The 16,812-nt window shown below is 37.9% G+C and overlaps 2 protein-coding genes across 2 annotated transcripts; one reads left to right on the top strand and one right to left on the bottom strand.

Moving 5' to 3' along the window:
- Positions 1 to 305: 305 nt before the first annotated feature.
- Positions 306 to 5,100, bottom strand: LOC143898800 (uncharacterized). Its single transcript, XM_077408526.1, has 6 exons — positions 4,258 to 5,100; positions 4,024 to 4,180; positions 3,556 to 3,724; positions 3,320 to 3,395; positions 2,393 to 3,159; positions 306 to 2,165 (listed from the first exon to the last, which is right to left on the bottom strand). Exons 1-6 carry the CDS (start codon positions 5,056 to 5,058, stop codon positions 860 to 862), a joined length of 3,276 nt encoding a protein of 1,091 aa, XP_077264652.1. The 5' UTR covers positions 5,059 to 5,100; the 3' UTR covers positions 306 to 859.
- A 714-nt stretch (positions 5,101 to 5,814) lies between these two features.
- On the top strand, positions 5,815 to 12,675 carry LOC143898646 (TBC1 domain family member 14). The gene has a single exon (XM_077408248.1). It carries the CDS (start codon positions 6,598 to 6,600, stop codon positions 8,458 to 8,460), a length of 1,863 nt encoding a protein of 620 aa, XP_077264374.1. The 5' UTR covers positions 5,815 to 6,597; the 3' UTR covers positions 8,461 to 12,675.
- Positions 12,676 to 16,812: the final 4,137 nt, after the last annotated feature.

Here is a 16,812-nt window from a genome sequence, read left to right as displayed (position 1 = left end):
ATTTTTTTTTTAATTTTTTTTTTTTTAACGAGAACGTTTAATTAAGGCAAACAGATGTAGTGATTCGTTATCAGTTGCAATCGTTATACCTCGTCAACGCGAAATGTCAACCGCTATGTTGTGACAGATATAGCGAGGGACAAACGGTGCTACGTGATTGGTCGTGCCGTGACCGTTGAACCACGTGGACTGCGATGATTTTCCGGAGAAGCATGCTGACAGGTGACGTCATAAATATTTAAAAGGAAGCGGGTGCGACGTGGCTGAACGCCAATTCTTCCGAAAGAAAGTTATACGAGAAAGCGTACGCAAAAATATAGTAACGATATAATTAGTCTCATTTGTAATAGATACATCCACAAGTATGTTAATCATGTCGATTTGTGTTACATGTAAACGACGATAGGAACATTGCATGTAAATCTGAATTTGTCATCGAATGACAATGAACGTGATGTAAGCCCAGATATACGCAATGACCAGTCTTAAGATATTTCAAGATATTTCAAATATGTTTCCGTGTTTTATCCTTAACCAAAAAAAAAAAAAAAAAAAAAAGATAAATTTGCTGAACTACAACAGATATGTAATCGACGTCTTTAAATCACTATTTTTTAAATGTGACTTTAAACGCTTAAACTTATCAGTTTTGCTCCTGCGACTATTTCTACTTGTAGTAACTTCCGTACATTCTGCTAATATAAGTATTCAATATATTAACAACACCACACAAAAGATATTGATTATATTATTTTAAAAATGTATAAAAATTATAGTTTCTCTTAAAATAACGTATATATATATATGTATACATATATGAGACTAATTCAACATATAGCACTTATGATGATACTTCTGGTTACGTATACATACTGAGAGCTCTTGTTTTCAAGATACTTTTAGGACTTTGACGTTTTGGGGTTCCTAGGTGTGCCGTTGCTTTCAATGGTGTTCTACGTGTGTCAACTGGAGGCCTACGCACTAATTTCGAACTTTTTGGCGTTTTTACTGTTAAAGGTCGCTTAATATGCGGGGTTTTGCTAACATCTGATTTGTAAGGAGACATATTTGGATTGTCTAGCGTTGTGCTGACAGGCATCTTCGTCAATGGCGATCCTTTTGCGGCGAGGTTTTCCTTCTGATGAATTTTCGTGTCGTGCGCGACGTTAATCTCTTTATCTTTAGTGAAAGTTTGATATATAGCTGGATCCTTGTTCGAAAGTTTCTGATTTTGCAGCTCGAATTTCCGCACGGAACGGCAATGCTCGTTCAATCCTTTTTGAAACGATTTTAATGACGTATCTATTACTTGCGTTTTAATTTGTGGTGACGCATTCGGAGACAATGCCGCATGACGATTCTTATTTTTCGAATCCTTGTTGAACTTTTTTCGAGAGATTTGTGTCCTGTTACACGTTTGCTTAAAATGTTCAACATCCACTTCTTTAGCTACATTTCGAGAATGTTTAGTTACATTGTCACGACAATGTTTCCTGTTTGATAAATTACTTGGTACAAATTCGGATGTTTTCGCAGTGCCCTCGTCAAATAATCTTGCTTTAGCTAATACCATACCAGCATTTTGTGTTCGAAGTTTCGCGACAGATGCTCTGCCGGTCTGCTGAGCAGGTGTATTTGTTCGGGCTGATTTAAAATATTTATCCGCATCTTTCCAAGATATTTTGTTCGAGCCCTCGAAAACAGTCTTATCTCTTTGTAAACAATCATTGTTTAAGGTTACATTTTGATGACTGTTCGCCTTTTTTAAGTCATCAATTTTTTTATCAAAATAGGATGAATTATCTACAAAATCTTTTCCATGAAAAGATGATGCTCTACGCACAGGTGTAGTCGTATTGTTATTATTTAAATGGAGATCTTTAAATCCAGAAAGATCCAAGTCACTATTATTTGAAATCTTGCGTTGTCCGTTTGAACGAGAAATCAATGTATTAATTTGATTATGTAAACAGGCTATCTCATCTCTCATATTGTTAGAAATATTTTCATTACATGTTTCAGCAGAATGAGATTGCTCCTCCAAGTATTTATTAGAATAAGTCGATTGTTCGGTGGGATAAACATTTACTCTTCCGAGTTGAATCTGATGTTGTAAGTTAAATTCTGGAGAAGTATGCCACGATGCAGATCTTCTAACACGTTTGCTGTAAACATTAAAATAATGGTTTATTAGAACAAGTTTTATATTATTCTTATAACTATATTTTCATATTACTTATATATTTTATTCTTTATATATCAGAAGATTGTATATTTTTTATAAATAGAAATTTATATACTTTTTAATAAGACTTTAAAATATACAATTATAATAACAGTTTATATCATATTAAACAAATATTGTAATGGTTTGTAAATGTGATCCAATTACCTCGTGACTTTCTCTTGCGAACGTCTTCTTAACGATCCAATTTTTCTTGCGCTGGGAGATCTTGTGATTTTATGTTCTCCCGACCTTCTGATCTTTAGTTCTTTACTCAGTCTTTTTGCTAGATAGTCGCTCGTCAGAGTATTCTCAATACTAGCCTCTTCTAATGTTTTCTCGTACGCTGTCTGTACATTGTTTAGCGAATGTGTAGTTATATCATTCTTCTCGTAGTATATACATCCAAATTCTTGAGAAATACGCGATTCAATTGCAGAAACTCGATTTTTTATGTCTTCGTATTCACTTTTAGGGATTCTGACATAATCCTCTTCACAGTGATCACTTGATGAAGATATTATGTCACTACTAGGGAGAAATGTATCAAATTCTTCCAAATCAGTCTTTTCCTCAGGTGTCAACAAGCATATATTATCACTTTCATCTGTAGCATCCAATTTTCTCGAACTTGTGCTTACATTCACACGCCATTGCTCACCATTTCTACGACGACATTTATTTACAAGCAAGTCCCGCCCGCCACCGTCATCTGACAAATCCACAGTGGCATTAATGAATACATCGTTATACTCTTGGCGAAAATCATTATTTGACGGTTCATCATATTTCGTTAATCTCGGTTCTGGTATTTTGTCGCTGCATTCACATATTTTATGTGCATCGAAAGAATTGCTTACCGAACTCCAACGTCTTTCATTACACAGTTTGTAATTACCCATATATGAATCTGATAGGTTACCATCAACGCTCTTCTGAAAGTATTTAAAATAAAATTATTGTAATTAAAATAAGTTATATAATACTACTTAATATATAGTCATAACTTTAATTGATCTTTTAAAATTTACTCATTGATATTAATTTAAAACAATTTTTCATTTTATATATCAAAGTATGGAAGTATATACTTACTTGTTTATTCTTAGGTACCAATTTGTCTAAACTCAGTCTTAGTTTCTTTGGCTTATCTGATTTATCAGCCATTCTCCTAAAACATACATTATATAGATATATTATTCCATGTCAATATTATTTTAAATTAAATATAAAACTAAATACATATATATATATATATATATATATGTATAGAAAAAAAAGGAAAAATGGGATATAACATAACAGCAAAAGAATAAATAACTTTTCATTACGTTTTCTTTATGCCCGCAGGATGTTCCCTTTCAGTTACTTTTCGCTTTTTGGTAAATTTGTTAGAAGCCATATTTAACTCCGTTGGATGTACAAGAGATTGCGGATGATTAATATCAGATGGATCATCTGTGCCTTTTCCAACCATCTTCTTTAAGCCGTTGAACATTCCTGCATAAAACATTAACCCATATGCAAAGTATTGTTATATATGTACAGATATAAGAGAAAACTGTAAAAGTTTATACATAATCTTAATCAAATGACGTTACAGGAAACAAAAACAAATTACATTTTAATAAATATAATAATGTTAGGATGTCGTTTTACTTAATCTTGTTAATCTTTTGATCGACATTATAAATCTTATTAACGTTTATGTAAAAATATATTTTATACATACGTATGAGTCAATAAATACATTTTCAGATATATTAGATAAAGGTTGAGAATACTTAAATATGACTTACGTGTAAGACTTCCACTACGATGCTTCTTCTTTTTATGCTTTCTATGTAGCTCAAACGAGTCCAGTCCGTTGTCCGTGCTGCCGCTTGTTTCGGTAGAAACACTCTGTGCGACACGAGGTGGTAGGATGCCAATACTTTCTGAATTTTCAATCAGAATCTGCAACACAATTAGTTTAAGTGATAATTGTTTCTTCGTATTATTTATTGATATTCTCTAAAACACCCCTATATCACCTTGACAATAGTTAAATGCATCTGCAATCTATTCCGTACAGCTGCCATGGACGTTTCTTGCAACGGCATGATATTCGGTCCAATGACTTTCGCCAGGTTCTCAACGCTCATCTTGTTTTGCTTCTCGTACATGGAAACCTTCTTCAAGAACTCCATGAGGAATGCCAAGGTGTTCAAGTGATACGGCGGCAGCAACGTACACGCCAACAGCAACGCCTGCACCCGATGGCTCTTCAGCAACGCGCAGTGCACGAACAGGTCGTGGTACGCGTACGGAATCAGCGGCTCGGGCAAGTCGCGGAAGAAGGATTTCAGACAATTGGCAATGTCGACCGCGTGATTCTTGTCGCCTAAACCGCCGCCGTTATCCAGACGGGCTATCAATTCCCTCTGTCGCGCTTGAGATCCGGCCTTTCGGAACAGACCCTCCTGAGCGACGTGTTCTTCCAGGAACGTTGTGGCTTGAATCACAAACACAGGCACGTGGACTATGGCGCCCGACGACAGACTGACAATGTCCAAGGCTTGGTAAAACAGAGGGATCTTGAAGACCTTCTTGGATATGTCCTTGCACACCTCGGGCCTCTCGCTCTTAAGCATACTCTTCTTGAAGCGATACTTAACTCCGAGGCCCCGGAGATCACTGGCGACAGCGTGGTACACCCTCTCCTTGTGCAACACATCGTAGATCAACATCTTCGGTGCGTCGTAGGCCGTACGAGTCCGCTGACAGATCGATTCTTCAACGAGGAATTTATTAATTACACGTTGTTCGAGCGTCCCGTCGTTCGCATCGCGCATCCCTCGTCACCCGTTTTTCGTATTGAATTGACACCCCTCCAGTGCTGCCAACGCCATGCACACGAAAAAGGCCGGAATGGCAGCGTAAAGGCGCCGTCGCAACGTCGCGAATGCATCTGATGGCTGCCGGCTGCGTGCTGCGTGCATTCGCACGATAAATATCGAAACGCTGTCTGTCGCATCGTGCACGGGCAAATTCCGATTAATTAATTAATTAAAAGAGCAGAATTGCGCTCGAAGCCAAAGATTTTAATTATATAATTTATTTATTCCTTATCTAATTTTTCTTCCAAATTTAAATGACAAGAACGTGATGTAAAAAAATTTTAAAACTCATAAATTTTTCAGATGTTCAGAAAAACTCGGACAAAATAATATAATAAAATATTTCAGATTTTTCCCGCCAACACACATCTTTGTAAAAATCTGAATAAATGTGAGAAAATTCGCGCAAATTATCCGAAATTTTCATACATTTTCAAAAACTATAAGTATCTAAAAAATTTTACATATTTTTCAGTTTTTCATAAATCTAAAAAAAATTCTTAGAAAATTTCTGAAAAAATATGAGAAATTCTTTCGCCAGGGTTGCGTTCCAAAATTCACTCTGGCTAACTAACATCTATAGTTTACGTCACGTACACTATAGCATTTTAGTTAACTAGAGTGAATTTTGGAACGCAACCCAGGGTTCATCGATGAATCACGCTATGCGTCTACATGTGTAGCGGCCTTTAGTAAGTAAGTAGCGTATAAATTGGCGCATTCAGCAAACCAAGCCGCTGAGTAGCAGTCGAACGTGCGTGGCTCGAACTTTAGACCCAACCACGCAACGCAGAGTGTTGATAAGACGAACTCAACAGTTGTGTCTGCTGAACGCGGCCAGCGGCCATATTATTGACTGGGATTCGTCGTGGAATGTGGATTGTGGAATTCGCTGTCGCTACTCATTTGTCAGTGCCGTGCGTACTGCGTGCTAGTGCATGCTGGTGCACGCAATTGTTTGATTCGAGCTCGCAATTGATTTCAAAGAATGTGATCTTTCACCGTTGATTTCGGAGCTCTCGGTCCGGTCTTCTGTTCGATATTTTGTTACGCGCGTACGCCGTCGGCCGTATTTTTAGACGCGACCGATCAGTCTCGTCTGGGACAGACGTAGCGACTCGATTACGATTTTACGAGGCGAGGCGTCCAGCGACCAGCGACGCGAGAGTTACCACATCGCGAAATGACGCGCGCGTGACAAGGGCGACAAGGGAGAGGACCATCGGACCGTCACCGTCCGGTCCGTCTGGCGCCGTCTGCCGTCTGCTCCTGCGGAGGTCGCTCGGGGTCACCCGTTTCACCCGTCTGGTCGCCGCTCGACGTGTCATCGGATCGAGACGAGGTGTTATCGTTTTTTTCCCATGCCGGCCAGGTCCCCGACGATCGATAGGAAATCATGCGTGTGCACGGATTCGTGAGCCTCGCTCGTCGAGGGACTCGGCGCTCGGAGGCGACCTGGACGCGCCCGCGAGGTTAGGTGGGCCGCGACCAGCCATGAAGAGCCCGGTGACGTCCCAGCGCCTGAACGGGACCAACAACGCGCATCCCGTCCCGCCGACAAGCCCGCTGCAGACTTGTCGCAACAACGCCGCCAATAGCTTCCAGGTGGTGAAGGTCGCCGGGCGCGAGTCCGGCTGCTACATCGCCAGTAACATCGCGCCGAAGATCGGCAAGCGGCAATTGGTGTCCCTGAACGGGGACACGGTGCGCTGCGACAGCGTCAACTGTGACGAGGCGCTGGCGTGCGATGTAGCGCCCATACCGGCGACGAAGACCAAGGCCCTGTGCGTGCGCATCAGGGAGAACAAGTGGTACGACGCCGGTAACGTGGTCTCCGTCGGGGTAGCGGGAACCAGCCTGAATCATGCCCTGGAAAGCATGTCCTTGGCTTACAATCCTTCTACGAAGCAGCTGTATTCCGTGGAGGAGACCAGGACGCCCAGCAATGCGCAAATCGACTGTGCTCCACGATACCTAGAATCTCCGTGTAACGGTAAGGAACGAGCGTCGAGCGTGAAACTTGACGCGGACAAATATACGAAACTTGAAAATGTCAGCGCAAACAGTAGTCCGAGAAATAGTCTGCCGCGCTCGTGTAGCAGCACGGTGTCTTCCCTCAGCGAGATATCACCTTCGGGCAGCTTTCTAGGATCCGACGAGCAACACCTCGTGGAAAAAGCTGATAAGATACCCAAACGTTGGGGATTAAACGCGCTTTTTACGAAGAATGTGTTTTCGTGGAAGAATAGAGGTTCTCGACAGTCGACACCTACGGGTAGCCCATCGAGAAATATCGACAAGGTAGGCGGTAGCACAGCTTTAATTCAACAGCCGAGACCAGCAAGTTTACCGGCTAAAAATGCACTGGAAGAAGAACGCCATCGTAAGCAATACAATGCTATTTTAGAGGCAGCAAGGAAGAGAGAACTGCGCGAAGAGAGGGAGCGTAAGCAGCAACGGGAATGTCAGCTGAGAGAGGAGAAGAGATTAGCCGAGGATTCCAACGCGTGGAATGTACACGTTTTACCTAAGTTCGAGAGTGTTAGGAATACGAAAAGAGTAAGGGAACTGTGGTGGCGCGGTTTGCCGCCGAGTGTTCGCGGTAGAGTATGGAAATTAGCGATTTCGAATAATTTGAATGTAACGCCGCACCTCTACAATCTTTGCTTAGACAGGGCAATGTCGAGCCCCAACGATGAGTCATTAGCCGCTATCAGATTAGACGTATCTCGTACCTTTCCTACCTTGTGTGTCTTTCAAGAGGGTGGACCATTATTCGACAGCCTTCAGGGTATTTTGGCAGCGTATGCCGTATACAGACCGGACGTAGGCTACGTGCAAGGTATGAGTTTCGTGGGTGCTGTTTTATCATTAAATATGGAACCGCCGGACGCCTTTGCCTGCTTCGCGAATCTGCTAAATCATCCTTGCCACAGAGCCGCCTTTACATTGGACCAAAAAAGAATGGATACTTACTATAAAGTATATTCCAGCGCTCTTGCGCATAAGCTGCCAAAAGTCTTTTCTCATTTTACCGTAGCAGGATTAAGCCCGGACTTGTATCTGTTAGATTGGTTGTATACTATATACGCTAAAGCAATGCCTCTTGATGTCGCGTGTAGAATCTGGGATGTCTTTCTCAGAGATGGAGACGAGTTCCTCTTTAGAACCGCGCTGGGAGTGTTGCACTTGTATCAAGATGAGTTGTTAAAAATGGATTTCGTACACGGCGCACAATTTCTCACTAGATTGCCGGAGAATCTACAAGCGGAATCCTTATTCAACAGTATTAGTCAGATGTCTACTACTGTTGGGACGACAACGTTCCAGCAAATGTTGGTTCAATATTCTTCGTAATTTAGTATAGCAAAGGTATAGCAAAATTGAAGTTTTCTTATTGTGATAACAAAATCTTTGTGCGAACAATTTTATACATTATTTATTATTATTTGAAATTAAAAATCTAATGACGTCTGAAATTTTTATATTAAGATATCATGATTTGTGTTTGTTTGCGAATAACTTGTACCGAATGTTTCAGAAATGATACATGGGAATATCGTCTCTCCGATCTTTTAGAAATAATCTTTATTCAAATCTTTTGTTTTATAATTGACACAAACAAAAATATAATGTAGAGATTAATTGCACAATAGATTAGACAGATAGTTTTTAAAAATTTATGACAAAATATATTTTTGTTATAAATTTCTGGAAATTATATATAAATGAATAAATTTGTTATGGAAATATTTTCCATGTAAATAATTGATTGTGCTATTTAGTCGTAAATATGTTTTTTACAACGAATGAAATTGGAAAAGATGATCTGCAATATAAAACATGAATGCTCCATTATTAGATCTATGTATACTCGTTTACATTTTTTGAAACATGATATATTTTAAATTTAAATATAATATCTTGAAAGTACCTTTCAAAAAGCGAAAGAGAATATTATAAGTTAAAATTTTAACTTATTTGAATATATACATTTTATATTACTTCTGTTTTAGTTTTCATCAACTTTTATTATAGATATTTATGACAGTTTCTCGTAATTTGTGATATATAAACATCCGAAATATCAATCTTGCTTCACATATGTATACCACTATATATGCAATGTTGCATTTCAGCTTTGAAATATTGATCCATTCTTTGTATATCCTCTCAATTTTTACATTCTCTTCAAGGCTGAAGGGAGATATATACTCAAATACAACAATATTATTCAGCTGCAACACAGGTATTATCCTCATAAATATACATTCACGAATATAGAACTAGCCGAAACAAAAAAAGGTTTTTGCTGCATAACATTTAATTGCTATTTAAATTCTGGACATGTTGATATTTCTGACGATACATCATAATAAATATCTAATGAAACAGTCGAGATTACATACCGGGAAACGTACGTTTCGTCAAAAAATTTTGATTAATATTGGCCACAAAAAAAAGCGGAGCAAAATAGAGCGAACATATACGCAATACACAATTAAAAAATTTCTAAGATTTTTTATAATTTGAAATTGTAACATTTATCTTACTGAAAGTATGCAATTTATAACACTGTACTTTTTTGTCAAATTTTTCTTATATATAACAAATTACAGTTTTCTGCAGTTGGAGTTTTTTCCAACGCAAATCAATGCACATTGTTTGCATTATTTCGCTTCGTTATTTTTAATCTTTGGCAATCATGGATCAAGTGTTGAGTACGAGATTATTGCAGTGAAGCGTATGATAAAATGTTTGTGGTAAAATGTTTATGGTATACAATAGATATTTCACTAATTTATACGTTTTAAATTAGCATTTAGATGATTTTTTTTATTACTATCGTTACGGTGTCGCAATTTATTTAGTTTAAAATAGCGAAATCTTATCATGTCCCGTCTTTTGAGTGGCCTTCATAACGAAGATAAGATAAATTCGAGATTTAAGAATGTGCGAAACTATGCAATTATCGAATTTTATTCTCTAGGGAAAGTAATCTCACAAAGGTATTTTCGTACAACTGCGCTATATGCTTACTGAATGCGCTTGTGTGTTGTATACCGCCCTGTTTAATACGGGTGTAGGTAGAACGAAAAGATTTTAGGTCTCAACATTTCGAATAGATGATACCACCAATTGACCAGCCTTAAGGTTGCTGTCCATTAATATTTCAGGATGACAGTCACGAGTGCGTTACAGTAGCTTCACATACAGCATAGCTTGGGAGCTTGAAAATTATACAGAAGAATATAGAATATCATCATCTACTAATTTAAAATTATATTCAAATATATATAAAATATATCTCTTTTATATAATGTGGGCAAGTTTTAGAGCAAAGTGATAAAGTTGTATAGAAACATCTGCGAGAATACTAGTCGCTGAAACAAACGATATGACATAACTGTCGCGGCTCATTAAATTCTTACTTATTTTTACGAGACGAGATTATATTATAACAGTATATTGTGACGTTTCGGTTGTACCTATGTGTTTATACCTGTGCGTTTTTATATATTATGCGATAATTTGCGCGATTAGTGTGCAACCGATGGATGTGCTTCTCAATGACACTATATACAATACATAATATATGTTTTATAGAAAATATGTGATTCTCATCGTATCAAGATACGCATACGAAATCGTATTGAGACGTGAGACGTAAGTGAACTCACGAGTGTAATATATATCCTAGTTTTTAATCGACAATACTCTCATTCCATCCATTATCCCAAACTACTACTTAGCGTTCATGAACAATACATAACGAATAAGTTTGTAGATGTATATAAAGAGAGCACAAATGGATAAGACGTAATTAGAACACGATGAATTAAGTTATTTCAAAACTTTTAATACAAAAAAATTGTATATCTATACGTGCGTAGGTTAACAGCTTCGTTCATGCATTTATCTACGATAGATTTCCTGTTTTTTTTTTTTTTTTTTTTTTTTTTAATTAAAATAAATTGTTAATCATCAAGTTTGTGTGGCAATAAGATATTAATAGTTTAATGCTCACGAGTTATTAAAATTGAGATTTTTAATCGATTATACAATGTGAAATTATATTTTATACTAATTCTTTTGTGTTATCAAAGTTTCTATGTATTAAATGGCCAAAACATTTAAGAGTGCAATTTAAATATCTACATTCTATATGCACTTCTGTTATTTCGCATATTTTTCAGCTTTGAAAGAGAGATTTTATAAAGAAACCTTATATATATATATAAATTTTATTTAATGATATACAGCAAGCTTTAACTTTTCTTTCTGATCAGTTCTTTCTTTTTTGTTGGATTTGTTTTGTTCGTGTTTGCACACGTCTCGATTAATTAAATTGTTTTAACAACTAAATCATATCTGTGTGTATACCTTCTGTCTTGGATATAACGTAATTACTTTCGTAAAATGATCAACGATGATGTGCCAATCGTATCAAAGTTTTAAAGAAATATATGGAAGACATCTACAAGAACTATCTCCGTGCTATAAGCGCAAATCGATTACCAAGTTTTGTAATTATTAGCATCACGTTATGCGGTTGGTTAATGTAGCGAATGTAATACACTACAGTTGTCTAATTTTTTAGCGATGGATGGTAATGTAATGGACAACAAAATGCGACGTTTATGTCGAAAATAATTGTATCCGTTGCACGATCGAAGTGGAACGCGAGTATCTTATAATTTGTCCGCCTTATCGATTTAACGGTCGCATTATAATTACGAACGTGAGTTACTACAGCCAGAAATGTATGTATGTATGTATAATTGGATTGTACACGTGACGTATGCTTGTACACGTATTGATTGCATCGAATACTAGGTATATCTTTATACCTACGTTCTTAGAGAATCGCTTAGAGAATCTACGAGGAAAATATGTTTTAAATTTTACAATTCTTGACTTTCTCCGATTACGGTAATTGTATTAAAAATGCGATTTACCGTTCTTAAATTCATAGAAGACAGTCTCCCATAAATGCGATAGATCTACTCTTAGTTATTATATTTTGAAATATGCTGGGATATACGACGTGGTAACACTCGTTCTTGTGGATATACCTATACGTGTATCTTGAATATTTGCAGAGTTTTCTCTACTTAAGGTTGAAGAGATACGATGCCTAAAAGACATAATAAAATCGTGTAAATGCAAACGTTAAAGATCTGTGCACAAACAACCATGCATCATGCACTGTGTGACACTTTTGTGTTCCTTGTCGTTAGTGCCTCGATAGAGGGGAACTCATTGTATATTTTATACGCGTTTTATCGTGTGTACATTTACCTTAAGTGCAATATTGTAATAATATATTTTTTAAGGAATCGATCCCACGATATTTATTTTGTCAGATCTACATAGATCGGTAAACACATGTAAAGTATACATAGAAACGTTAGCGAATTAGAAGTGAAAAAGAAACGAAAGGGAAAAGAATATTTCATATTTTTTAATACGAAATTTGAAGGAACTGGCTTTTTCGCAGGAAATAAGAACGTGAGATCGTAAAGCGGCTAGTGTTGCGTTGCGAATTCCCAAAATCCCGTGGACGATTGCGCGATAAAACCTGACGCACAACCACGTCTCTAACGATGCTTTTTTATTAGAGGAGGTCTCGCGGCACCGTCGTGGGGGCCGTTACGTACATAACGACACGCTTGCTTCCTAATTTAATCGAAACGTAAGGGTTAACGATATCTATCGCAATAAGTGTAACGACCATTTTTATATCATGTAATGGACTGCGAGCGAAATCGAAGGCGTTGCTAAACGCGCGTACGAGAAACATTGTATAAATGACGCCGGCAACATATCTCTATATGGACGATTTTTTTTTCCCGTACGAATAAAAAGTATGCTCTGTGACATCGAAACTTCCGAGTTTTCTCCATTTATTCCACTTTTGCCTCGCGACGCGTTACGCGTTACGTTCCGTAATTTTGACCGTGCGTGTTACGTTCCACGCACGTGATGCGTAGTCGTATGTGAAATTTATCATAAGTTAATTTATTAAAAATTAATCGATGAATTTTTTTTTAGCGCTATTCCGCGACCGCGCGTATCTCGATATTTTAATATTATTTCGCAGAAAGTTTCGTATATGTGTTAAATAAATTATTGCAAAATAATAATTTTTTTTCGCCAGTGTATAGAATAACAATTAAAGTAATTTAAATCGACCTGACTGGCAATATATATAACGTCTTTCCGATATGAACATTGAAAAACGATATGAAATTACATCAACTGACTAAAACCATGGTCAAAATTAATGATGTCTCGATATTGATCTGAAAAAAGTGCTGTGTGAATCCGACAAACCAAGTTGGCTCACAGTTTTTCAATGTTCATATCGGAAAAACGTTTATATATATTGCCAGTCAGGTCGATTTAAATTACTTTAATTTAAATTATTGCAAGTTACCACTTTGATTCTCGTGCGTATTAAGATATTTCAAATTTGAATGATTGCTAATTTGCGCCACTCGACTTGCGCCACTGGTGTACCTCGTCCAACTTCATATCGTAAATCGTAACGCAACCGGTCACGGGCACGGGACGCGCCGCGGCGATCACAGAATCGCTCCGTATACTTTTCGCGATGATTACCGGTCCGAAAAGTGAATCTCTCGCGCGCGAAAGATTGTCGCGGATATGTATCTCGTATATAAGATTGTGCGTTCTTCGTGGCACGTTAAATGTAACCTTACCGGCGTGCAGTCGGTCGGAATCGTCCTCGACCCTCGTATCGTTTCGCCGACGCGCATCGAGAGTGTGGATGCAACTCAGTGATCATTACCAGCAGGTATGTACACATATTCTCGTTCTATAATTCGCTCCCTGCGATTACATCTTGCGATCTTGCTGTTTTGATATCGCTTCTTATTGATTGTTGCAATGTTTGCGCGAATGTGGAGTTCTGCATTGAGTTGCGTAAGCCGCCGTAAAAGCCATTGTCGTCACTAATGGCTTCCCATTTCTAAAACGGACGTTTTCCAATCGTATACTTGAATATTTGTCGTCGCTTGGAGTTATCTGACATTTTAAAGCGTGTGTTTTTTTTTTGGAGCACGATTATCGTGATTATTGATTAAAAATCTAAAGGTGTTAATTAATAGATTGCATATAGTTTGTAATTTTATTATATAATATCTTTTAAACATTGGAGTTAAACGTTACACATTACGAGGGTTAAGGATTAAACATGAAATATTTAGAAGATTACAGATATATGTATGATAAAATTAGGAATTGTACAATTCATTGATATATCTCGAGATTTTTGAACCAACAGCTACGATGATCGAATATCCAGATGCAAACCTAAGCGCCCTAAAAAGTCGGAAGGCGTTAAGGTGATCCTAAAGCTGTCTGTAATACCTACACTCGTTTTTAACATTATTTATTGCTTCGTATAAAAATTCTACAACTCGACGTTACGAAATGAGGGTGCAGGTCCATTCAGAGTAGACATCAAGGAATATCATACCGCGCGCGCGCTCGCGCGTTTGTAGAATTAGGCTGAGACTCCAAACGGAAAAGTTAAGCGAAAAGTACGCGTACGTGAACGTAATGTACGTTACATTATCGTACTTTTTCGTTTAACTGTTTTGTTTGGAGTCTCATCCTAATTCTACAAACGCGCGGTATGATATTCCTTGATGTCGACTGAATGGACCTGCACCCTCATTTTGTAACGTCAAGTTGTAGAATTTTTATACGAATAAGCGAATATTGTTAAAAACGAGTGTAGGTATTACAGACGGCTTTAGGATGCACCTTAATTGTGGCGTTTTCAGCGCTGCGATTGGCAGTACCGTTTTCGCGAGTCGCGGCGAATCTCTCATTTCATTAACGTTAATCGCAGTCGGTCGGGACGCGCCGCGGTGATCGCATGGATCGCATCGAACCGCTCCGTCTTTTCCGCGATTGTCCTCGCCTACGAAAAGAATCTCGCGCGCGAAAGATTATTACACCGCGAATAGGTATTTATCGTCGGACGTTCTTCGCGAGTATCGCGTATCGCGTCAAGCGTATCTCGCGCGCGATCGCCGTTATTGCGATTCCAATCTCGGAGCGATCCGCTTCTACGGTGCCGGAGTCGATCGAAATCATTTCCGCGTCGAAAGTGCATCGAGAGGAGCGATTGCGCAACGATCACGTACGGACAGGTATATGTGCAGCCTTATTGTTCCGGTCTTTAGAGGCGTTAAAAGTATCGAAAAAGCGCGAACGCGCGAGGCGTTCGCGAAAAGCGAAGGGGAGTTCATGTCGGGAAACGAGTCTCGCGTAGCGCGGGACGGCGCGATTTGAAAAGTTCAGTTCAGTTCCGTGCGCTAACGCCCTCTCGGCGTTGCGGCGAAACCGAGAAACAGTAAGCCGACTAGCCGAGACAGGTACGACGGAGGGTAACAGGGAAAATATATAAATTTTTTGCGAGAATACGGTTCATATGTATATCTACAACGAAATAATTGAGTTGAAATAATCGTGCAATATAATAATTGTTGTAAAATTAATAGCGAGTTATAGCATTGGATATGTTACACGTTACTGCTCATTTTATCTTTGTTATAAATTTCATAAACTCATTTTCGAACTTTGACTGTATTGGTTAGGAATATCGGGAAGCAACGTGTCTTTTCGCAAGAAGAGACGAATTAAAAAATGAGTAATTGTGTTACGCATATGACTATAATATATATAAATAGAGATTTTACACGAAATCAATTCTGATGGTAATAAAATAAATTAAAATAAAAAATCTCAGCGATGTTGTAAACGTCTAGTCAGAAATAATAATCAGTTGAATCGACGTCGATTTAACGTCGATACATTGATATGGTCGATGTCGAATACTAGTTGATATTTTTGTCATCTTCGACCTCATTATTAGTTTTTTTTTTATATTAATTCAGCAATTACGAAATATTTCTATAAGATTTCTATATATATTGTCCTTCGGGCAGTTCTACGTCTAATCAATAAAATCAGTAAAATCGAAAAGCACAGCATATAAAGTATATACTGGTGTTCGATGTAGTGAATTGGTCAAATCACAATAGAAATATTCGCAAACTGCTCAATTAACATAAAAACCATTATGACAAGATAAAAAAATTACAAAAATATCAATCAGTATTCGACAGTAGGATCATTTATTGAGACATTGATGTCAAATCGACATCGCGATTCGATCACAGATTTTTTCTGGCTGGGCGGTCGAGAGGATAGTTCTTATATACGGATTGCATTTATTTCTCGTACAACTAATCACATTTATTACACCACAATACACGACGGTACACTTAATAATTTAATCGAGTCTAAGTGATAATCGGTACAGTAGCAATCGATTAATGCGGAGGTATAAATAGCATACTCTTACTGCGTAACATCGCGTACAACTCTACGATATATGTACTTGCCGTTCGTAAATTCCGAATAAAAGTCGCATTCCTCCTCGGCGACAATTCTCGGCCTGGGAGAAATTCGTGCGTAATACACTTTTTTTTTTTTTTAGCCGTGATAGAGTTATTTTGTTACATCGAATTACGTACAGGGGCGTGGATAAGTTGCCCGTTAACGTTATATCATGTCATATCTGTACAGTCGGGGATTAAAGTCACCGAGATCTAATTGCATGGCTAGTCCAGTCCATGTGAAATCGAGCGTGTGTTGCAATAACATCGA

Source organism: Temnothorax americanus, unplaced genomic scaffold (genome assembly GCF_048541705.1).
Source record: "Temnothorax americanus isolate GAGA-0224 unplaced genomic scaffold, ASM4854170v1 Scaffold24, whole genome shotgun sequence".
Classification (NCBI taxonomy): Eukaryota; Metazoa; Arthropoda; class Insecta; order Hymenoptera; family Formicidae; genus Temnothorax; species Temnothorax americanus.
The sequence above is the reverse complement of the archived record's forward strand: the minus strand, read 5'-3'. Positions and strand labels throughout refer to the sequence as shown.